The sequence below is a fragment of the Mixophyes fleayi genome, chromosome 3 (genome assembly GCF_038048845.1).
Source record: "Mixophyes fleayi isolate aMixFle1 chromosome 3, aMixFle1.hap1, whole genome shotgun sequence".
NCBI lineage: Eukaryota > Metazoa > Chordata > Amphibia > Anura > Limnodynastidae > Mixophyes > Mixophyes fleayi.
The window spans coordinates 136619392-136644537 of record NC_134404.1 but is presented as its reverse complement, the minus strand read 5'-3'; the positions used below and the strand labels follow the sequence as shown (position 1 = coordinate 136644537).

The window sequence follows — 25146 nt, the reverse complement described above, 5'->3', positions numbered from 1 at the left end:
GCTAAGTAAAAATACTGCAAAGAATTAAAGATATTTACACACCTTTTACACTGAAAATTAATTAAAACCACATGCCTGTTTATTATGTGTTCCCCTCGAGTCCACCCAAATAAATGAATAAACAAATGCGCCTGAACAGTTTGCATAACTTGAAAGCATGATTTAAGAGGCAACATTATAAACGTAGTATAAAAATAATATCGGTGTGATTAAGCTCTCTATATTGTCAGTGTAACAATTGCTCTTTCCTTTGAATAAATCAAGCAGTTGACCTTGGCTTTGTAGTGCTCTTGACTTGCTAGTAAAACTTTTGTTTGCTATGCTTTTCGGCACAGATATAACTCTCGCCACCAGCACTTCAACCATCTCATAGTGACAGGCAGAAGATTTGATTGCACAATCTCCTTATTTTCAGGTATGGTGGCTGGATCCGGAACTATCCTATGGAAGCTCAGAGTTGTTTGTGTTCACACAAGGGCACTCTGTTTGCAACCGGTCCTTTTTCCCCTGCTTTGATACACCAGCTGTAAAGTGTACTTACTCTGCTTCTGTCAAGGTAAATGAAGCAATCTCTGTTTTCAGTCACTGGTTTTTAAATACTACTGAGAAATGTTTAAATTTGTTTCACTTCTCCCTTTAGTATCACATCTGAGAGAGAGCTCTGAATACTTGTCGTCAACAAACTGTACACACCCCAATATTTAAATATGAAAAGCTTCTTTCCATAGCAGGTTCCAGTGTTTTTTAGTTTTTTGCCTAGCTTAGTGTTTTGTCTTGATTTTGTTTTATTTTGACTTTCCCTACTGCCCCTTGGTCTGCTATCGGTCTGTCAGCATTACTGTACCCCTTGTTTGCTGTGCTAGAACAAGCTACTTGGTTGGTCTCTGAGAGGTAAAAGTAAGTGGCCCAATATACAGGTAGCCAAAGCTGTCACTGGGGCTCTGAGCAGGCCCTTTGACAGCACATCGTTATGTAAGGCTCCTGTTAGGCTGGTGCAAAAAAAAAAAAATGTTATGTCAAACAAATCTAAATATAAGGGATACAGTTTCCCCAATTGTTTTGCGAGTCAAAAAGATGATTTCAAAGTTCATATTCCATAGCTCATTTCCAGTGTGAACACAAAGATGTGAATTTAAGGGTAGCTGGTATTTAAACAGAAAGTTTGTTACCAGTGTATAGCCAACTGTCAAATAGATCATTCACAAGGTAAGTTATAGTTCTTGTTCTCTATCTGATACTTTCCATGGTCTGGGTCCAGCAGCCCAATGCCAGGGAATTTAGCTCCGTCCTGGCACTGCTCTCTCTGGGCTGAGAGATGCCTAGTCACACTTTTGTTGTGAGTACTTGTCAAACATGAGTTGGATTTTGAATATTGCCTTTGAGATATTATATGAATTATAATTGTATGTATTTCTACGTCTCCATAAACCCGACAATGTAAATGAAACACTGAAACTTGATGATTTACTATGTTTTTATGTTCGTTATTTGGCTCTACTTCTTTTTTTCTTTTTGTCCAGAATATAGGTAGAAAATAAAGCAAGAAAAAATACATGGACAGATGTCTAAATAGTTGGACTAAAATGCCAGTTTTGGTAATACCCAAGGCAGCATATAATTGAATGCTGCCTTGCGTGTATATCGGTACTGGTCTGCTGCTCTACTCCTCCCCCTTGATTGGAAAACTCTATAGCTGTTAAATCAATGCAGTTGAATGCAGTCATGTATGTACAGCAGTGAGACTAGGTATAATCCAGCGTTACATGCAAGGGTGAAAGAAAGCAATGTTGACCCAATGTTTCTACACAGCTGTGGTACTAACACCAACATTTTCAGAGAAACAGACGCTGGCAGTGGGGTTTAAAAGTTTCATTTTATGGGCCATAAGAGTTAAGGTGTCTTATGCGCAAGTCTAAAAAGTGTGCTCTCTTACAGTAAGCAACATGTGTAATTAATTGCACAAAGCAAACGTAGGAGATTCTTTGCTAGAATTGCTCGCTTTCAAGTTCTCTTTCCTGTAGTCTGGTCTCTTGTGCCTGCCAGGTGGGATGGATGGAAGGACACTGAAGGTCAATAGCTGGGAGCAAGTTGCGGGTTAGACAGTTGGGAAGATGGTGGGGAGAAGGAAGAGAGGTTTGCACTTGGTAGAGATCTTCACATTTGAGTGAAGGAAGAGGACGGTATATGTTTATTGGCCAGATCTTCTGAAAATATGAATTCCTACAATAGGATATGGACGTTCTCAGGGAAGCATGGTGACACATAAATCCCCCCCATTATATTGGTTTGACTTCTATGAAACAAATTATTATAGACAGAATTGACACAGTAATATGTAATAATAATATATACAATGTTGTCAGTTGCTTTTTGTTTGTGTTTAACCTTTGTTAGGCTCCTGCTGGAATTCGGGTCCTCATGAGCTGCACTCATAGTTATTACATAGAAGAAATGGGTATCTTTCATTTCTATATGGAACATCCTATTCCAGCCTATTTAGTGGCCCTGGCTGCAGGTCATCTACTTCCAGCGGATATTGGCCCTAGGTAAGAGTACTTCTGTTTTGTGTCAGCTTTTGCACCAATAATTAGTTTGGGAACTGCTTAATGAGCACCATTATTTATCTCTCTATTGCTGTTTTTTGTATGAATTTATCTGTAATATATATTAACTTATACATTTACTGTAATGTGTCTTTGCTTATGATGTCCTTCTTTGTAGAAAGATTGAGGGTCTTCAAGACCATTGTGTCGGAATGCATTGTTAAATCATTCTGAAACAGGCTTGTCCGACCTAGTTTTTAATCCTAGCATTTCTTGAGTTCTAATTAATAAGCAAAATATTGCTGTGAGGATTTCCCTGAATACTTGTATTGCTTTAGAAATAGGAAATGTAATTGTATATGTTAAATATCCTGCCATTTACTACTTGTGCTAATCCTGATTCCCCTTTGCATCTTGTCGTAGAAGTCGGGTGTGGGCTGAGCCCTGTGTGCTTCCTTTGGCTGTGGGTAAACTTGCTGGCCAGGTAGAACAATGGCTTCAGGCTGCAGAGAGTTTGTATGGTCCCTACATCTGGGGAAGGTAAGACCAGATATATATAAATGTTTAAAACTGAAGTAGGTATACTTAGCTTAGCTATGTATGGGAGCAGTGTGTGTGTTACAAAAACACAATGTCCTCTACCTAGTAATATTAGAAAAAGTTATATTTATCAATTCATAGCCATGGAGTGTTGTAGGTAAATCTTTTTGTCCTGTGGTTTGACATCTTGACCGTTGAAGATACGCAGTATTGTTGATGGTGACAATTTGGAGGCAAGAGAATCTTAAAATCTAAGAGGAAGGGGAAGTGTGATTAATGGAAGGATGGTGTGTGTTGTGGTAGGAGTTAGTGAAGACAAAGTGACAGGTGGGGGGCGAGATGGTGGGTAAAGGGAAGTTGGAAGAAGAGTAGATGAAAAGGGCGGAGGGGGGTAAACATTATTGGTAGCAGAGCCAAAAGGGTGTTCTCATTGGCGCTGTCTTAATGACGTAGGTAGTTCATTGACTATATTGGGGTTAATGGCATCAGTGGTATAGTGTGGTGGAGAGGGAGGATGCGTGCGTACCTTAGTCTGGTGTACACTCGCACCTCCCAGGGACGTGGGTGTGGGATCACTTTTACACCATTTTTGTGAGATTTACCCTTCTCATCCCAAGTAGCAGAACTACAGGGGCCTGTAGTGTAAAGTTGTCAGTGCAAGCTGCAGTAGCTGTATGACAACCTTGCTATGCTATGTAGTGTTTCCTTTCAGGCTTTTCCAGAAGTGAGTCAGAAAGAAAATGGCTATAGTAATAATTGGCGTTCAGTATATAAGTAAAGCTATAACTTCAGAAAGATATATAAATTAATTATCAAAGAACCTTAAAGTTAAAAATCCATCTTATCTAGAAACTTTTGTGATAAGCATATAAAGCACAAATATAACTTTTTCCACATTAGCTAAAAATAATTTCTAGGTTAGCTTAATCAATATAGAATTAGAACGGACTCCTTAACATCAAATGGATCAGATGTAATTGTATCCGCAGCTACTCTTATAACTGCTCCTAGGGCTCCTCTTATAACCGCATAAAAAGCCTCAAAGCATATTCTGAGATCTTGAGAGAGGCAGTTTGTATAAGGTGAGCATATAGAGGTGATAACAGATGCAGGCTTCCACAGTGGTGAAAAACTCATGAACTGCAGGGGATATGGACACAGGACCAGTGGTTGCTTTGGTTAAGGGGTGTAGTTTTCCTGTAATCACTATGAACATGATTTACATCTTTTTCTTATGTTTGTTACTGCTTAATTGTCCTTATGAATTTTCCTTGTAGAACCCTTTTGTTCCCTTCTCACCCATTACCCTTTTTTCCCTTGCCCTTCCCTGGCTCCTTTCCAGGTATGATATAGTCTTCCTGCCACCATCCTTTCCAATTGTTGCCATGGAGAACCCATGCCTGACATTCGTTATTTGCTCCATCCTGGACAGTGAAGACTTCCTGCTTATCGATGTCATCCATGAAATCGCACACGGCTGGTTTGGGAATGCAGTGACAAATGCCAGCTGGGAAGAAATGTGGCTGAGTGAAGGCTTGGCAACATATGCTCAGCGCCGCATCACCACTCTGGTATATGGTGAGTAAACTGCTGAAATATTAAATACAAACTATCCCAAGCACACTAGTGAATGCTGCCTCACATATGTAAAGTGTTGCCCCACTGCACCGCAAATCGATATTCAAGAAATAAATAGTTATATATGGTGGTGCAAACACAGCATTAATATGTCTATTTAAAAGTCTCACTTTCCTTGTATCAAAGCACCAAGGTTCAAAACAAAGTGAGAGGTGAATTACCGTTCCTTATACACTCCCGATTGTTCTGTGTGGAATTCTTCCATGTGTTTATATCCAACGATTGACTTGAAATCCACTCAATCAATGTACACCAAAAAAGATGAAAAAATATAGACCTAGTGCAAAACATTTCCAAAATAAATTAACTCTGAACAGGTGTTAAATAATGAATAAAAAGATGGTGCTGAATCAAACTTCCAGAGTAATGTACATGACAATTTAAGTTCAACCAACACATATTTCTTGAGGTTTTGTTGACAAGCAGTGGACATCTATCAGGCCTGTATAAATCATTTTTGGGTCTGGCTCACAAGCCAGCTCTTGCTAAATGTAAACCCCTATACCTGGGAGGTTGTGGCATCTGATTTGAACTGCATTTTAATGGTGTTTGAAGTATATTTGTCAGTGTAAGACCCGCATACAATGAGGTACCCTTTATGCTGGGATGCAGGCTTAAATATTTTGATCAAAATATGAACCAATACCTCGTATTTTTATTTTGCTACACACTCGCACTCACACTGCTAAGGACAAGAACTGACTACTATCTTTTTGTTTTATATTTATATAGGGCATTTTTATTACCAGGCAGCTAATACTGTGTATAATATAGGATTAACAGAGTGCAGGCTTATTTCTCTTCAAATATATAAAACTTTAATATCTATGGATCTGACCATCACACTCCCTTTTAACTTCCAGTATTATGGCGTTCTCAATACATTATTAACAGTTGTCTCTTACGCTAGTTATTTTTCTTCCAATTGGGATCGAGCGGGAGGTTTCAACTAACCGTATTACCCCTCTAAAAAGATTATTCAACTGAGTCGATAGGTATCCCCTGACTCGCTCTCTCTCTGTCTAATATATTTTGAGAGCCAGCTCTCAGCGTGGGCTCCCTTCCAGTGGGGACCCGGCCCCTGCCTGATGCATTTTTAATTTTCAGGCTTCTCAACAGTCCTGTAACGTTTTTCACAAAGGTCATGTCCTTCATTGTGGCCCTGCTGTATCCCCATGGGGCATGACCTCGATTGTGAATGGCAAATATTCTCTCTGCAGCGCTGAGGAATTAGTGGCACTATATAAATAAATGATGAGGCCTGGCCAGAGAGCTGCTGATTTACTATCTCAGGCTGGCTATCCAAACTCTTGAAAGTTATGACGGAGTTATAAAACTGGTTCTGGTCTTTCCTTGTCTTTGACCTCTGTGTTTTTCTTAAGTTTAACCCTATGCCTCCAGTGTTATTTTCTCAGGAAAGGTTTTTTTGTTTTTTTCTTGAGTTAATCTTCCTTCTCTTGACCAGCCTGCACACTACCAGTAGATATTGCATGAGAATGGTGAGGTCTATGGTCTCCACTCTGGAGGTGTAAAAGTATGTGTAGTTCCATATGTGTCTGCTGCAAAATACTCCCCTGCATTCCTAGAATAAGTCTGTCAAGTACCATCAATTTGTCTACCAGTTGCATCCCTGCATTTGTGCAAGGTGCCAGCTCTCCTAGCAATGTGGAGACACTTCTCAATTTGGTTTGACCGGTGATCACTACCAACACGAGTGCACCATTGCCATCATTTCCAGGAGGATGTGGTTTACCTAGGAGATCATTTCATTCATCTTGGAGCTGATGGCCATTTTTCTGGCTCTCAGTTTCTGTACTGCTATTGGCTAAGACAAGGAAGCCAGGCACCAGATCGGCAGAACGGTTTGTTATTTCCATTTTCCTCCACATCCAATTGAGGGACACAGAGGACATTGGGGTATAGTGTAGGTGAGAAAGGCGTGTGGCACTGTAAGAAAGTTTTTAGTAGCTAGCCCTAATTCCTTCTCCTCTATACCCCACGTCCTGCTAGGCAGCCCCTGTAGTTAGCTTTTAATTAATTAATTTAATCGTTTTCTTTCTCCTGGCTGCCGGCAGATTTATTTTGGGTGCAGGGGGCATTGACAGGTTTCTTTTCTTTTTTTCAAGCCCGTCCCCTCCTCCCTTCTCCCCCCTCCGCCCTGGCTACAAATACAGCGGTGCTGACATACTCTCAGTATCCACGGTGTGACCGCTGAGCAAGACTGTGGCTCTGCTTGCCCAATTAGTGTGGTATATATTAGTGGTCGGCCATTCTCCAAATCCAGCTGCCTCTGGGGTGCATATGGGGGTTTATGCTCTTAGTCCGGCTGGACCTTGGGTTGCGGTTTCTGCAGAACCAGCCTGAGTACCTGGTCTTGCCACTTAAGTACGAGCTTTGGTTTTCCGTTTCCTCCTCCTCTTATGAAGGAGGTTGCATTCAGCTGCTTTTTAACAATCCCATTGATAATCCCACTGTCTATTCTGCCACTAAACTTCTTTCACTTACTTCCTCCTTTGGTCTCTCCCAATGGACCTCATCTCCAACCCACTGTGATGGGAACTCCCTTGACCTCGTCTTCTGCCACTACTGCTCCATCTCTAATTTAACCTTCTTACTCTCCGACCACAAGCTCCTTTCCTTCAGCCTCGCCTTACCTCATGCCCTTTCTCCCAGCACCCAAATCCACACGTACACAACGAAACCTAAGTACTCTTAACCCAATCCAGTTCTCATTTTCACTAAAACAACTATTTTCTCCAGTGACTGTATAACCCTGGCCTAATCAGGCTGCCTCTTTCTATAACAAAACGCTTACTTCAGCTCTAGACAATGCAGCTCCAGCTACTACATATAGTCTCCGACGATCCAAACCCCAATAATGGCACACCAAATAGACCCGCTACCTGCAAAAGTGCTCCTGTACTGCAGAGCGCCACTGGAGGAAATCTCGTTCCTATCCCGATTTCCTCCACTATAAATTCTTACTTTTATCTTACAGCACTGCCCTTTCATTTGCCAAACAAACATTCTTCAAATCTCTAATATCCACCCAGTCTTCTAATCTTTGTCGCCTCTTTGTCACCTTCAACTCACTTTTCTGCCCACCTGCACATCCTTCCCCTTCTTCCCTCACAGCCCATGATTTTGCCACCTATTGTAAAGACACAATCGACACTATTCAATAAGATATTTCCTCATGCCAAATTCCACTCCCTCTGCACACTCTACCCAACTTTACCTTCACTCCCCAATCCACACTTAATTCATTCACTCCAGTAACTGAAGGCGAAGTCTCTGCACTCCTCTCCATCTCGCCCTACAACCTGTTCACTCAACCCCATTCCCTCCCAACTTCTCTGCACCCTCTCCTCCACTGCAGGCCCACCTCTATCTCACCTCTTCAACTTGTCTCTCTCCACTGGCACATTTCCATCCTCCTTTAAACATGCGCACATCTCTCCAATTCTAAAGAAACCATCTCCCGATCCAGCCTCTCTCTTCAACTACCATCCTATTTCTCTCCTCACCTTTGCCTCCAAACTCCTTGAGCGATTAGTGTACAAATGCCTGTCTCACTTTCATATCTCTCACCCAAATCTATATCTTTTCCCCTGACCTATCTCCTTCTGTACTATCTAGTTTAACCAACTTTCTTTCTGCTATCTCCACGTGGACCCAACGCTACCTAAAGCTCAACATGCCAAAACAGAGCCTATCTTCCATCCTGCCAGAGTCACCACCTGCTTTTAAATCTCCCTCACTGTCAATAAAACCACAATTTCCTCAGTCTCCCAAGCCTCTGCTTTATTTCTCACACCCAGACTCTCTCCCTGTCCTGTCGACTCCACCTTAAAACATTGCCAGAATACACCCTTTTCTTACTCAACATGCTACAAAAATTCTTATCCATTCTCTTATCTCCCTTCTTGACTATTGCAACCTCCTGCTATCTGGCACTCCCGACACCAATATATCCACACTTCAATCCATCCTAAATGCTGCTGCAAGGCTGATCTTCCTCTCTCACCACTCCATGTCTGCTGCATCACTCTACAAATTCCTACACTGGCTCCCTGTGTCCTCCAGAATCGAATTCGGATTACTCACCCTTACCTACAAAGCCCTCAACAACACTACCACTGCATCAATCTCAAATCTCATATCAAAATACTCTCCCTCCCGCCCTCTTAGGTCTACCTCTGACCTTCGCGTTGTCTCATCTCTGGTAACCACCTTTCATCCCCACCTACAAGACTTCTCCTGTGCTGCTCCCCGCTTATGGAATTCCCTACCATGCTGAATCAAACTTCCCCACAGCCTTCAAATCTTTAGCTGCTCTTTGAAAATCCATCTTTCTTTTTTTTTTTTTTTTTTTATTCGAGGTAACCTTATCCCCGATAACACTATGCACACTAAAGCACCATCACAACTGTCCCAATCTCCACTATGACCCACATTTGCTCCTCTTGTTTCAACTGTGCCCTCTTCCACTTAGGATGTCAGCTCTCTAATGAGCAGGGTCTTTGATACCCTTTGTTTTCATGTCTGCGTATATTTTGTACATATGGTGTAGTCCCTGAGGCTGCAAAGCTCTCTTCCTTTACCAGACGGGAAAAAAAATTCTAGTCTTTTCCCTCTTTCTACCAGTTGCATGATCTATTCAGAGGGTCTTGGGCGGCACTGCATTGCAAGTCCCAAAGGTCCCGTCAGCAGCAGTCCTCTAATCGTATTTTCCTTGAGGTTTTGGCGCACTGGGAGATGACCCCACTGGTGGTTGACTCAAGTGCCACCATTGGCTTAGGTCGCTTTTTCCTTTTTCCCACCACGGTCACGGTTATCGACTGCGCAATCTGTTGAGTTTGTCCTTAGGTTTATATTTTGTGGCGGTGGGTGCCTCCTTGTGCTTGACTTAGTGGCAACTTGGGTTACCACGATTGTAAAGAGTTTGTCCATTTAGCTGTTACTGGGTTTGTCATCCTACTGGATGAATTCGGACCTGATCTTTGGTTGAATACTTTCACAGAGCCACTGATTAATTTTTGGAAGGTGGCTCTGGGTGTGACATAAATTGGGAAACAGATATTTGTTTTTGCAGTCTCTATTTGTCAGACTCTCTGGTTAGGTCCTGGCAGCTGATGTGAAGTCTGCTGTTATGGGAACTTTTGTCTTTCTGCTAAATGATTGGTGGTTTCAGCTACCACAGATGCCAGGGTATGGGGAGTTATGCACCAGGAGTCCATGTAAGTTATCCTCATAGGAGGTTATTTTCCACAAGGCTTCCTGTGGGTTCAAATAGGCGACTGGCTCTGCCACAAGTTTTCTGCTCCATGATTTGTTCGGGAGTTGTGTTTTTCGGTTTTGGAATCGCAAAGAGGTTTGAGGTTTGTTCCAAGTTCAGGTTCATGTATGGGAGTTTCTGGCTGGAACAATTTTGTTGTGGAACAGATCCCACCTGCGCTGTCGGCACTGCTGTCCCTTTTCCTTTATTGTGTCAGTTGTTTTTTTTCTGGGCTCCAGCACAACAATATCTGCAGGATTGCCCATTCTCTATTCGGGATTGGACAGTGGTGGCAACAGAGGCCAGCCTGTGGAGTTAGAGTGCTGTCTGTTTCATAACTGGGTTTTCAGGGGATTTGGTCTCTGAATCTAACCTTCCCTTCACTGTATTGGTACTGGAAACAGTGTTCCGCCCTCTAATCAGCGCGCATCTTTTGCTGCAGGAAACAGAGGTGAAGATACCGTCTCACAAATGTCAGAGGTGACGTACTTGGCTTCACCAGGGTTGTGCCAAGAGGTTTTTTTTTTTAGCCATGACAAGGACGCACAGGCTACTTCTGTGGGCCGAAACTTGCGTTCGGGTGTTCATGGAAATCTTCTTCCCAAGGGGAGAATGATGGGGAACTGGATTTCTCAGCAGTCAGACTTTGTGCAACCACACAATTCAGTTTTTCTGTTACAGTACTAGTGACTCAAGGTCTGCTATATTCTCTGTTTAACACAACTGTCCTTAATGGCATGGCTTGGTGAAGCCATGATCTTTCTGGCTAGAGGTTTGCCTAGGCGTATGGTTTGGCCCTGCAATCTAAGTTTGGTTAAAATGTTCATGTTGTCTGGAGAGAATCTATTGGCTTCTAGGTTGCTTTTGTTCATGCAGGACAGACTTGCTGCTGGTTTGCGCCTTAGTTCCTCAGAGGGTCAGGTGTCTGACCTCCGTTTTAATTTTTTTGTTTACTGCTTTAAAGCATTCCTGGTTTTAACCCCTTGACGTGGTGTTTTTTATGTTTTTGACTTGGGAAACAGGTTCTCCTCTTAGTCATCTCGTTGTCTAGAAGTGTTGGGAGATTGCAGCCATATCTTGCAAGTATGCTCCTTTTATTGTTCTTGATAATTAGGCAGTTTTATTTTGCATAACTTTCCTTATTCCCTAGGTTGGTGTCAAAATTCTGTATAGGGGGACTAGTCTGCCTGTTCCTAAAATTCTTTGTGCTCACTCCGAGAGGTCTGTGTACGCTCCCTCAGCGGCATGGCATAGTGCCTCCACTAAGCAGCTGTCGGCAGCCAATGTTCCTCCTTTTCAAAAGTTACTCGGGTTTCTAGTTCCATGTGTTTGCATCTGTGGATGCCGGTTTTGACAGGGGGATGCTTTGCGCTGTTTGTTCTGAGAGTCCCCACCTGTAACTGCAGCTTTGGTATGTCCCCGGTGTCCCCCAATTTGATGTGGGTGAAAATAAGATTTTTACATTTGCATAAAATCAGTTTCTCCTAGTCCATTGGGGGACACCGGGTGCCCGCCCTTGACGCTCAGATTCCTCTCTATTGTCTCCTTTGCTTTTAAGACTTGGTTAAACATAAAGTGAGACTTAGCAGGAAGTGGGGTATAGAGGGGGAGGAATTAGGACTAGCTAACAGCTTTTTTTAAAGTGCCACACACCTATCTCGTCTACGCTATACTCCAATGTCTTCGATGTCCCCCTAATGGACTAGGAGAAACAGATTTTACGTAAGCATAAAAATCCTATTTTGGCAATCTAATATCCTATGGAAGTGGGAGGAAGGTGCGCTTTCTAAATCACCAGTGCCTAGATTCAGGTCTGTTGGATTTCCAACCTGAGGTCTCCCAGCATCTAGTGGAACTCCTAGATATTCCCAGCAATAGAATAGCAATGTGTGGTTTAGGCAGGACACTAGCAAATCTACAGAGCTGAAAGTGCCATCTCTGTCTGCCATCCACACACTAAAGATGCAGGCGTGAAAACCTCCCTCGTCTCGCGTTTATAGTTTTCATCTTTTTATTACGACAAAGGTTACAGTCTAGCAAGGTGTATAGTGGCCTGATGGAGTCACACTTTAAACTTATATAGTTACACAGTGAAAAGTGGAAACATTGAGGAAATTTTGGCTTATAGCTGGTAAATTAATTTGTATCTCCTTAACAGGATTCACCCCTACCCTATATCCTGTAGCAATACGTAAATCCCACTTTCATGTTCTGTATCTTATTGCATCTAATTAACTAACATTATGTATTCTGTTTCTGCTTGGAAAATGTAAGAAAAAAATACACCATTTCTCCATACAAAACCTCTAATTTCTTGCCTTTGTAATATATTTTACTTTGTACATTTGTATATTTGTATAATTTCTTTACCAACATAGTCATTAACACATTTAACTGACTTGATACTGTAATCTTAATACATTGCCATTGTTTGTGTTTGTCAGGTGCTGCTTTCACATGTCTAGAGACCACCTTCCGCCTTGAAGCTTTGCACAGACAGATCCGAATTCTTGGCCACGATACCCCATTCAGTCGACTACAGGCCAAACTGGATCCAGGTAAAAAAGTTATTGCGAATATCTTAAAATTATCAGTACCATGTATCACGAAAGGGTTATTTAAAAAAAAAAAAAAAAAAAAAATTGTTTGTTTTTTTAATCTGTTTATTTTTGACAAAATTCAAAGAGGATTTACTATATTTTATCCACATCTGCTAAAAAGTTCACTTACATTAGATGAGATGGACTCCCTTAATATGGCCACCAGTACTTCTGTGTGCAAGAAAAACTACTTAGTCTGTGGATTTGTCACACAATACCCACTATTTTAATTTTACAATGTTATCCTTTATTTAAATATTATGTCCTTTAATGAAAACTTCATCCAGGGAGAACTGCCCCAGTGTCTTTCCTCCTCTACAAATGTAGGCTTTTCAGGGGTCATTATCTAAGAATTGTACATGGATGCACTGCAGTTCGGAATGTTTGTTCTGAACAATACAGCTTGTTGCTCCCTTGATATATCTCAGACTGTCAATGACAATTAATTTTACTATTGTGGCTCTTTATAGACATCTAAACATCTAGACAGATTGGGTTAATACGTGCATGTAAAATGTAATTAATTACACTAGTTAGCTGTCTTAATAACATTTGGCGTAAAAAGTCATTTTTTGGGTAAAAATATATATATTTTTGTCACTTTTAGCCATAACGTTGTACATAATGAACCTTGCTACCCCTAATTTTTTCAGTATGATTGAGTCATTCTTCAAAACCATGGCCACTTTTACTAATTTCAACTGATAATGGCAGTATTTTTTTTTTTTCTTTCTATAAAAGGTTATTTGTTTACCACCATGTTAAAGGACCACAAAATTTAAATTTTAACATAAGAACCCGATGATAACATACATTCTTCAGTGCAAATCTGACACTGCAGCTCTGTTAAAAGTAAAGTATTACCTCCCGCTCCATTACAGACAGATTAGGCTCCTCCCACATCTTCAGGACACTTTCCTGATGGGATCCAATAAAGCTCAAAACTGATATCGCTACTTCCCATCCAAGTACGAATCTAACAAGCCACATTTATATATTGAGCTCTGTGATAGACAGCCTCATGTATATTCTTTTAACTCCTCTTTCAGCCTCCTTATTTATAGAGAAACCCCCAGTGTCCTGAGGCCATTGTTTAGACATTATAAAATATATGCTAGTTAATATTTTCTGTCTGGTATTTTAATCCTACTGCTCTAGTGTATCATGTATGTATTATTTATCATTTTAAAAACAATGTAGAGTAAGAGTTTACAGTTCTCTGAGAAGATATTCGTGTATATAAACCATCTCTTCTATATTTCCAGGTGTGAACCCAAGTAACCTCATGAATCTATTCACATATGAGAAGGGCTTCTGCTTTGTGCACTATCTGTCCCAGTTATGTGGGGACCAGGACAACTTTGACGCCTTCCTCAGGGTATCTGCATAGTTCTGCTTTTAATTAAATATATTTTGTTTCATAATAATAATAATAATAATCTCTCTTCTGCAGGATTATATTGAGAAGTTTAAGTTCAGCAGTGTTGTAGCTCATGATCTGCTCCAGTCTTATCTCGGTTTTTTCCCTCATTTGAAAGGGGAGAGTACAGCGTATAGTGAAGGTGAGTCGAGTGAATAGCAGAGCTGGCATTATTTTTTATGTGTGTGACAAATCCTCATGATCTGTTTTTCATCATCTTCAGGCTTGGAGTTTGAGCGTTGGCTAAATGCCCCAGGGCCTCCTCTGACCCAGCCAGATCTTTCTCAGGGGTCTGTGTTCACTTCGCCAGTGGAGGCTTTGAGTGAATTATGGATGGCTGAACCTTTGGATATTGAAGCTGCTGCCAATTTTGCTAATATCACAGACTGGCAAACTTTCCAGACCGTGCTATTTTTGGACAAGCTTTTAGACCAGTCTCCACTGCGGCCAGGTGACAGCGTGTGTTTATATATGTCTCTATGTCTAAGAATGTATTTGGAAAATGGAATAATTTACCACTACTGAATATTCTAAATCTATCACAAGCTGCTATAAAGTTCTTGACAGTTGGATCGCATTGATATGTTAATTTATACACACTAAAATAGTGCTGGTATCTTTCCTCCATAAACATGGGCAAAAAAGTAGGGAGGAGGGAGTAAAAGGAGAAATACATCTGTCCAGGTCCAACTGTTGTTTTTAACAAGAATTCCTGTAAAGTAATTTCTAAAGTAAGATGCTTATATTTTGTCTTCAGTCATTTGAGTGTGTTTATTCCTGCTCATTCGTGACTAAAGTACAAATTAGGGCCCATGCTTTCTTCTACTACTTATACCACTTTCATACTGCCGCCCCTGCAATATCCCGGGTTTTTGAAGCCGGGTTTTTGCAGGGGCTCGTTGCATCCCAGCTCAGAAACACCATTCATACTGCACCTTGGACCCGGGAATTTCCTGGGTTGACCCCATTCATACTGCACAAGTCTGTGCCCTGGCAATTTGTGGGAGTCATCACCAGAGCACTTTTCATTGGCTGAAAGCTGGAATATGGAAGAAAAGAAAAAAAACAAAAACTCAAATCTCTCTCTGTGTGTGTCTCTCTCTCTCTCTCTCTCTGTCTCTCTCTCTCTCTCTGTCTCTCTCTCTGTCTCTCTCTCCCCCCCCCCCTCCCCTATGCAAAAACCCTCTCTCCCCTATGCAACTATGCAAAAACCCAGGTTGCACCATTCATAGTGCAGGCAACCCGGGTCCGACCCGGGAATTACCCCTCGATAAATCCCGGGTTGAAGACCCGGGTTTTTAGACCCGGGATTTTTCACTTGTACCATTCATACTGCACCAAGACCCGGGTCGTTTGAGCTTGACCCAGGAAAAACCCGGGATTTTGGTGCAGTATGAATGGGGTATAAGAGAGAACTTTTATGCAAAAAATCTAAAAGCTTTAAGAAAAGCTAGAACTGTTCCTATGAGAGCATTCTTCAGTCACTTTGTAAATTGCTTCTGATCTGTTTCATTTTGAAACTTTTAATAATGTATAAATACAATGTCTCAGTCATATGCAAAGGAGTGATGGGGGGGAGGGGGGTAAAGTAATTGCATAAATAAAAATCAATTTATTGAAACGAGAGGGACGAAGGAATGCAGTTTTGGAAAAAAGATATGGGCATAAGTACATAAGACCTTTTATATCTATTGTGCTAATTACAGGCTAGGTGATGCTAATTGGCCACCTGTTCAGGCCTGGGTTTGCAGGATCCCCCCCCCCCCCCCCCCCCCCCACCGTATTGAAAATGTGTGGTTACTCCGATGTCAGAGGTCCCAGTATAGATCTGCATGTGGCAGGCAAGCCGTGACTTGTGGGAGGCAGGGAACCCGAAAAGACTGACTGGGCTGGGCTGCAGAGGGGGAACCCAGCAGTATATGGACTATGTTTTGTGGTATTGTAAGTCACTTCAGAGAAAGTGCTATAAGCTCACACTATACAGTGCGTGTCTCATGTATGGTCTTGTCTAAATGGGAACCAAACGCAGCCACCTTAGTTTGTGCAGCAGCTTGTTTTGGTCATATTTTTCCTCATTTAAAGATAGAAGACTATATTTTTATTCAGCATCCACTTGTTCCAGTATTACTCACTCACTTTTTTGGCGCCAGATCAGGGTTTATCTTTTGATTCAGTATTATCTTGTCTAAATGTGGCAAATTGAGTAAAGTGAATTTTAAACATATGTGAAGAAAATGATGAAATGAATGACTGAAAACTCAGTGATAGACTTGTCCAAAAATAAAGTAAAATGTGCATAGGGACAAGAACTAATGGTGTATGATATACACAGAGGTTACTGAATGGCAGGTCATGCTGATGTATTTTCACAATCAATTTAGAATCTGCAAAAAGACAACTCTATTGCCAGATATGTTACCAACTCTTATCAATTTGGATACATGTAAGGGTATAGGGAACATTTACATGGGAACTATAGCCATTTGATGATAGGAAACTACCATACTTGCTATTATTAAAAGTATCATCTATTTTATCTAAACAGTGTCTGGGTCAAGTGCGTAAATTTTGATCTGATGAACTGGAGTTTAATATAATTGTGTTAAAGGATAACACCCAACCAATAATAAGAATCTGGGCAGCATAGAGAGGAACACAAGATACACCTAGGTGAATTATCCCAATAATATATATGAATGATATTAGAAACTTTACAGGGCTAAGTGAATCTAAATCAAATGTTAGTTTGGAGTTTCTTAGAGATGATTTACCTGATATGTACAACAATACTATAAAAAATACATTTAAATAATTTAAAAAATTAATTTATTAACCAAAATTATATGTTTTCTTTATATTATTAGACATTATTTCTTTAAAATATATTGATGTTTTTTTGCCACAAATAAGACCGATATAGTGAAACAAGTTAACCCGTGCTTGATACTCATGCATTCTAGTCAAATCAAGCTACTTAAGGTGTTAAAAAGGTTCTTGTCATGCATTTGGGCCATAGCCCAGGCCTCCTCAGGGGAAGAGCGTTACTTCCCGACGTAAGCGCCCTTTTTTTAACGTGGTTTTGTCCACATGTCACCACCTCATCATTCTTCTCCATCACCTCATCCTTCATCTTTATCGCCACATCTATCCAGATGTCTATCCAATCACAGGGATCTCTCTCAGCGGTCCTGAGTATCACACTCCTCTCGTTCTGTCACCCTCGGCAACCACCAACCACTCCCAACTGTCACCCCCGGCAACCACCAACCACTCCCAACTGTCACCCCCCGGCAACCACCAACCACTCCCAACTGTCACCCCCCCGGCAACCACCAACCACTCCCAACTGTCACCCCCGGCAACCACTCCCAACTGTCACCCCTGGCAACCACCAACCACTCCCAACTGTCACTTCTCCTTCAAGAAATATATATATATTTTTTTTAAATCTTTATAAACACTTTTAACAATTAACAAATTAAAAACATCTTAGTATACCAAATTTCAGCCCTTTCTGATTTTTTTTCCCCACACACACACTAAGAATTTAGTAGGTCAGTGTATAACTCCGCCCAGCAGGTGGCGCTGCAGCTTGGTTTTATTTTTTTCACACACAGACAGACTAACACACGCCACTAGGCATATATATATATATATATATATATATATATATATATATATATATATAGATAATTGACAGATCATGGTTTTTAATGTTATTCTTTTCAGTGATCACTTTTCCTCATGATTTTAATATTTTGTCATATTTAGAAATAGGTGGCACTGTAGGAAATAATAGATTATGGCTTTTTAATGTATATGAATAAAATTGTCTAAGTGTCTAGCTTAAGGGGGCTTCCAGGAAGATTTCCTCCCCGTCACCTCCCTTGTGTTTTTATATTTCTTTATTATTCCGGCAAGGAAAGTCTTCAGATAAAGTGTAATGTGGACAAGCTGTGCACTTCATAGTGAGAGTGGAATAAGTTTGTCAACACTCCCTTTTAGGGCTAGGGTTATTATTTTTGGCACTTCTGTTGCAATTAAAAGCTCATTCATGTTTAAAGTCAGAGTTTACCTGGTAGAGACCATTATTTTTATGTACAACACAAATCACTGACTTGAGGCTACTACCAGAGCTGATTAAGGACTCCAAGAAAATGTCACATATTATCTATCTTACAAACAGTCCATGTGTCTGAGTAACACTTTCTTGAGGATGCAATTTCATTTAGTTGAATAATCATTTGCAATCTCCTCTGTTATTGATGGTTCTTTCTGTTTCTATCAGTAGAGTTGGAGATTTGCATATCTTTGTATCTTTCTTGTGCGTGCTAGATATTGGCAGGTGAAGCAGGACAATACATTTTTTTTTTAGGGCCAAAAGCCACTTTGAACTGGAAAGAGTAGAGACTTGTACTATTGTGTATATCCACCAAATTAAACTGTTTATCCTGGATTAATGTATGTGTAAGTAAATGCGTAGAATACAAGGTTTTTTAAGCCAACACAATATTAAGTAGTGTAACCTGTGCTTCTTTAGAGGTAACCTGAAATGATTTGTGTACAATATTTTTATTCTACTTGTCTTTGGCAAAAACATTATATAAACTTTTTGTCCCCTTTTTTTTTGAGTGAACATAGGTAGAGGATCTTTGGTCCCATTGGTCAGTAGTCCATAGGGAACACGCATGGGGTATAGAGTGTGACGACAGGAACTTGACCAAAAACTCGAGCTCTTCCCAATCTATACCCCGCCAGCCTGCCGGTGCACCCCTTCTGTGGTGTTTTGAACTTTGTTCCTTGAAATTCTAAGTGTCTGACTTTATTAGGTTTTGTTTTTAATAACATGGACCTTTTGCCCGGAAGTGCAGATCTTCTTTCAGGGAGCGATGCATGTGTAGCCTAGGTTTTGTCAAGTGTAAATATGGTTACTAAGGGAGTGAGTGCTGATCTATATAAATTAGAGCATTGCAAATAATAAAGTGGCTAATTTGTTTGTTGCTTCCAAATTTTCAATGTTTTATATTTGTAATGAAAGAATTCAGTATACATGGTTTTATAGTTACCTATTATATGCCTTAAGCTCAGATCTCTACCTGTTGTCAATCATTTAACAATCTATAACTGAGTCCTGGGACAAAAGACTTAATTTGGAGAAGCTGCTTTATTTATCACTCTGTTTCTGACCCTTCTGTTCCCTGTTTTTCAGAGGTTATGCTCCAGCTGTCCCTGTGTTATTCTGCTGATTTGGCTACTATGAATACAGAAATCCGTATCCGTTGGTTGCAGATTGTGGTGCGAAACAACTTCCAGACAGACTTGCCCCGGGTGCGCCACTTCCTGCTCTGCCAAGTTAGTCTTAGCTTAATCTTTTGTAAACTAAATATAGGCTTTGTCTGGTACACACACTGCTCTCATTTCTATTGTCAATTGGACACATTGCTGACGTTCTAATAAAATCCATGATAGACCTTGGAAAACCTACATATCCTAGCTGTTATACAAAAATCTCATGGGGGTAAATGTATGAAGCTTCAGTTCCTGCAAATCACCGGAAAATTTAAAGTGGCAATGGCTTTTAAAGGCAAACTTGCCTTTAAAAGTAATTGCAGAAATCGATGCTTCATACATTTTTTTTAATTTTTTTTCTTCATATTTCTCATTTATATCTGATATGGGCACCATTGGGGTCGATGATTGCGTGTCCACTACGCCATGAGAGCCTATAAACACTTTGGTCAAAACACCCAATGTATACATACTGTATATTTGACGTAGTCCTTAGTTTAAATAGGTGAGTTAAACAGAGAATCCCACCCAAGTTATTTCATATGCCCCATTCTAAGTAAGTACCAATGCAATTTGTGGCCATCTTTATATGAATGTGCCTGATTTTTTGTAATATGTATTTTATGTGACGTGTTTGCACATAGGATTAAGCACAAGCCACAGAAGGGAGAACTCTTGGTAACAGAGGAGAGGTCGCTCCTATCCTTAATTAACCGTTCTCGGCAGTGAGGTTTGGGCCACAGACATATCCGGTGTCTTTGATTATTATGTTTAAATGATTTCTGGATTCTGCTTCTGACACCCAGTGGTGTCAGAAGAGACTGGTCTCTCCACACCTCCTACCTCTTCTACTGTCTCTGAGGAGTGTGATGAAGCACAGTACTGGGTTTGAAGAGAAGATATGACAGGAAGGCTGCACCTACAACTTCTGTCTCGTGTGCCACAGCTATTCTAGCTGCAAGTGCTTGAATATTAGATTGTTGGACTGTATCATCCTCCATTTCTTTCTTCTCTTAAGAGACATGACGGGCGATTTAGAGTTAGGTACAAATGTTGCCTGCGTGTAGCCAAGCAAACCATATTGCACTGCAATGGATAAAATGCCACAAAAAGCATGCAGCGCAGAAACTGCTGCTTTTAATTGCTGTCCACACATACTATAGCTTTATACATACTGTACACTGCATTTTAGAGATGCACTAGGCCACTCACCGCTCACAACTCTAAATCATATTGTGCATTTTACATTTTCTACCCTGCAGCACAAAATTTTCCAGGTACTCATTTTGCACTCAAGATGGATTTGCTCAGTTTCACTCCCCTGGCAGTATGTGAGGGAAATATTTAATTAGTGACATCCCCACTCAGACACTTTACACTTATTTACACTTATATACTTTTATATACACTTTAAGACTATTAAGGCTTTGTCAGTGGACCCCAATTCTAATAAGCACTGGTTACTCTTGCATTTTACATGGAAGTTATAGTTTGGTCTGCATTTCGAAAAGATGATTTCATAGGAAACAAGTGGCAAGAGTACATTTCTGGTTCGTTGAACCCTTGCTAGTTACTGCACATTTTTTTGTGTCTCCTCCCTCAAACTTTCTGTGTAAGGGTATCTTAACACCCTACAAATGGCAGTAGCTGGAGAAAATGCTCTTGGTCTACCAAAATATTGGACTCCAAGCTTAGAGAGTCGTCAAAATCATCCAGACAATTCTGTTGCTCTGTTCACGTTGGGTCAGTCAGAAGTTGACTATATAGGCTCTGGGAAATCTGTGGAAGTCATGGCCAAATTCATGGGTTTTGACTGCCTCTTCCATTTTGCTTGTTTATTTCTTGGATCCTAAGTGCTGGACTCGCACACATGCACACTAATAACCTGGATACTTGTGCATCAGTGATGCTCGGGTGTTTACTCCAATGTACTTATGGGGCCTAAGACTACCTTTCTGTCCTGTGTTGGACTTCAAGCCTCTCCATCTTGTATTTCTCCTACTGTTCAGTTGTTCAAGCTATGCAACTGAAGTAGTACTCGTAGATATTCAGGGCACAACATGTAGGAAGGACATCAGAGCTTCTTAAGTCACCACTGGAAAGAACAACTTCCAGTTTTGGACCCTACTGTTCGGTCTGCAGATAAGCAACTTTTATTGTTGATTGAATAAATGTTTATGTTAGAAAAAAAATCAACAAGTATTATTTCAGTGAAGAGAACCGGAAACAGTGGAAATGAAGGTGGATCTTAAATGATGACTTGGAGCGTATGGAGCATCAGGGAAGAGGCCTACTGTGAGAAAAGTCATAGAAGTGTGAGAACAATAGATATGCAGGAGCATATTTGGAGATTAAGTCAGAGATGCAGGATTTTGAATAGGACATAGTTTAACTGGGTATATAATGAATTAATGCAGGGATTTGCACAGAAGGCGGCACACAAATTGATTTACAAGAGTTGTAGAGTTTGGTAGCAGCACTGCAATATCTTGAAAAGTCCTATTAAGATAAGGGAATCAATGGGTTAGTTGCTAAGGGAAATTGTGTAAATAATGGCAATGTTAACAGAAGGGGCTGAAAATCTTAAACTGATCGGAGGGGTAAATAAGAAGGCAGTGAAAGGTGACACCAAGACTGGGGGTGTTGTGGCATTTTTTAGGGGGAATAAGGGAATATCCATACCATGAATGGGGGTTTAGTACTAGATTTAGTATCTGTCTGACTCATCCAGATGGAGATGACATTAAGACCAGACAGAGTGTGTTAGATGAGTGGGGGTATAATAAATGTGAGTACACAGAAGTGTGTGTTGGAATGACTGAAAAGTTCGCAATCTAACACCTGTGTTTTAGTGGTGAGTGTGGTATGGATATTATGGGTGGAGTGGCCATGTTGTGGTGGGAGGTAACAATGGAGTTAAAACAAGGAGAACATTATGATCATTGCAGAAAGGAATATGCAAAGTGTGACATGGCACTGAATACAAACACAAAAAAAGCATATGTTATGGGCGCTAGGTTTAGACCTAAGAAACGCGGACCAGCAGCTACCCTAATAGGTACCAAACCTATACACAAACAGAATGTACAAAAGAAACAATAGGAGCGCTAGGTCAAACACTTCATTAAAATACATTAAGATATATTGTCTTTCTAGTCCCAGTTTCATCAGCACGGTAAACATCTCTCTTTTAGCGAGTAATATCTCCATACCAGTCCTTCTATATATCATTCCTCAGTGGTACAAAATATATCTTTTATATATACTCTTTTAGCTATTCAATACATGTGACTGTTTCAATGCTATATAATTTTTTTCATTTCTGGTGTCTATGGCCATATTCACAATATATGTATTCAGTGGTTTAAATAAATTTATTTTAATGAAGTGTTTGACCTAGCGCTCCTATGGCACTGAATAGCTTTATATATGGATGTTTTACTTATGTATGAAGACAATATATGGGTAAAATATCATCTTCTTAAATTAATGTTTAAAAGTCATGTTTAAACTGGTTTTATTTGGTTATTAAAACAGCATGTTATAATTTAAAACCAAGGGCTATCTGGCACTAGCCATTCAGAGAGATACATCTCCAATGAATTAGAAGGGATCATCCATTATTCCTATACCATCATTTTATCCTATTGTACCTCTTTTGGGTATCCTTTGCATTCAAGTGATACAATAAACTTGGACATTTGTGTGCCAAGAATAGGGTGGCAGGATTGGGGCTTTTTGCACCCCAAGAGAAAATAGAATTGGGGATGAGCCTGCTGCAGAAAAGTAATTGAATTACTGATTGATTAAAAAGCAGTACATAATGTCAAAATAAAAAAAAAAAATTTTGGTTAAATACCCAACTGGATGTTACAACATTAATGACCTAATCATTTGCTAGCCATAACTTCTGGCCTAATTCCCATTTTATGTGTGAGGTGGGGGCTTTGCATGGGTGTTTAAAAGATCGTCTTAACGTTTTGTATATTTTAATATTCTAGACTCCTGGCAATGTGTGTCATAGTTGTGGTATTGATTTTTGTTGTTCCTTTCTCCTAGACTTCTAGAATGTACACTATCCCTCTTTATGAAGACCTGAGTGCTGGACCACTGAAATCTTGTGCCCTGGAAATTTTCTATCAGACACATGGGCGTTTACATCCAAATCTTCGTAAAACTATCCAGCAGATCTTGACCCAGGGAGCTTCTGTGGTGCAGTCGGACACTGTCTTACCTATCCTGTCTACTGAGCTTTGTACACAAGGCTCCTCCTCTCTCAGGGATGTGAATGTGACAGCCTGACAGGGCTCGACATGCAATGACGCATCAGCGAAGTGGCTCCTAATCCAACCAGGCTGTGCCTTGTCCAGTCCCATCTGGGGAGTGTGCCGAGAATCTTTGCACTGGGGTGGAGGATGCAAATTTCAACCCCACCCAACAATGCTCAGGTGGGGAACAAAGACACACAACCCCAATGACTGAACTCTCCTTATCTAGTTTTCAGAGGGAAGAGAGGTGCCAACTGGTGCTTATACCTGTTTTAGGAAACTGTTGTGGGTTGACTGGAATTGATTCCAGAACATCTATGCATTTTACACCTTATTTAGATATCTTTCTTGTGACGGTAGTTGATCTCTGCCTGAAGTTCTTGTTTTTGTTTTTCTAAAAAAAAAAAAAGAAAAAGAGAAAATTATTTAATGTTATTTAACATTATGCTTCCTGGCATGTCTTCTTTTTTACGGTCAAATGGCCACAACAAACTAGTTCTGCAGAATCCTTGAATTTATGGGCTTACTTGTCTACTTGATTCAAGTCTCCAGCACGCATAAGGTTTTTTTTTTACTTTTTTACTAAATTTTGGAGTGTTTTACTTGATCAAATTTTAATTTGTTAATTACTTGTGGTGCAGAAATAGCCATTTTAAATTTTGTTTTAGTGTGACATCAGGCTAAAACATAACCTACAGTTGATTACACCTTCTTTACAGCTGCACCTATGATTCTGTATAAACACACTGATGGTTTTCCAGAGACTAATAGTAGTAAGTGCAGAAGGTTGGTTTAACCATATGTGCTCATGATTTTTTTTAATTAATAGAAAGCCAGCCTTCTTTTCTAATGACATATATAGCCATCTGAGCAGAGAAAATTGGATCCTTTCATACTTCACCTACCAGCAAGACATTGCCGTTTCCTTTGCTGATTTGCTATTTTACTGCTCTTTTGTATTGCTGTAAGCAAAGTTTCTAGGGGATGAAACACAGAATAAAAACTTATTTAATGTTTTATTGTTAAGTATAAATGCCATTTAAACATCTGAAAATTAAACAGTGTGTTTACCCTTCCTCCAGCTTCATTTTCTATATGTCCACGGGAGAAAAGGAGGTAACTTCTAAGCGCCTTAGTCAACTAAACATGGATTGTGTCTTAAACTTTGGTTATTGGGTTACTATTAAAACATGACTGTAAAAGCTTTGTTTGCTTGGAAAAAATAAACTTAACTATGTTTCTTGATATTTTATCTTGGCTACAGATTGAAATTGCGCCAAGAGTTTCTCCAGCTGCCATATTTGTGAAATTCTATAATGGCTTTAGTTCAACACTTTAGAGAGGAAGGGTTGAGGGAATAAGGGACAAGAGATGGATCAGATAAGGGAAAGGGGGGACAGAAGGGGTATGAGTGTAAAAAAATTGGAACTGGATGAAGAAGACATCAGGGTATCCATCAGAAGAGGGTCTTGCAGCTGGACTTCTTGAAGTAGGTGGCAGATGAAGTTAAGACTCAACAGCACCAATGTGATACCTGAGCTGGTTGTGTGCATCTGAAATGGTCTCTGTT

At 40.2% G+C, this 25146-nt stretch overlaps 1 protein-coding gene across 1 annotated transcript in view; it reads left to right on the top strand.

The window, feature by feature from the left end:
* Positions 1-24821, top strand: part of RNPEPL1 (arginyl aminopeptidase like 1) — a 38363-nt gene extending 13542 nt beyond the window's left edge. The window contains exons 2-11 of the mRNA XM_075202408.1: positions 416-556; positions 2395-2546; positions 2967-3083; positions 4426-4661; positions 12444-12557; positions 13865-13977; positions 14053-14161; positions 14243-14470; positions 19229-19371; positions 23368-24821. Coding sequence (XP_075058509.1) covers positions 416-556; positions 2395-2546; positions 2967-3083; positions 4426-4661; positions 12444-12557; positions 13865-13977; positions 14053-14161; positions 14243-14470; positions 19229-19371; positions 23368-23610 — 1596 coding nt within the window. The 3' untranslated portion in view covers positions 23611-24821. The remainder of the gene's footprint in view (positions 1-415; positions 557-2394; positions 2547-2966; positions 3084-4425; positions 4662-12443; positions 12558-13864; positions 13978-14052; positions 14162-14242; positions 14471-19228; positions 19372-23367) is intronic.
* Positions 24822-25146: the final 325 nt, after the last annotated feature.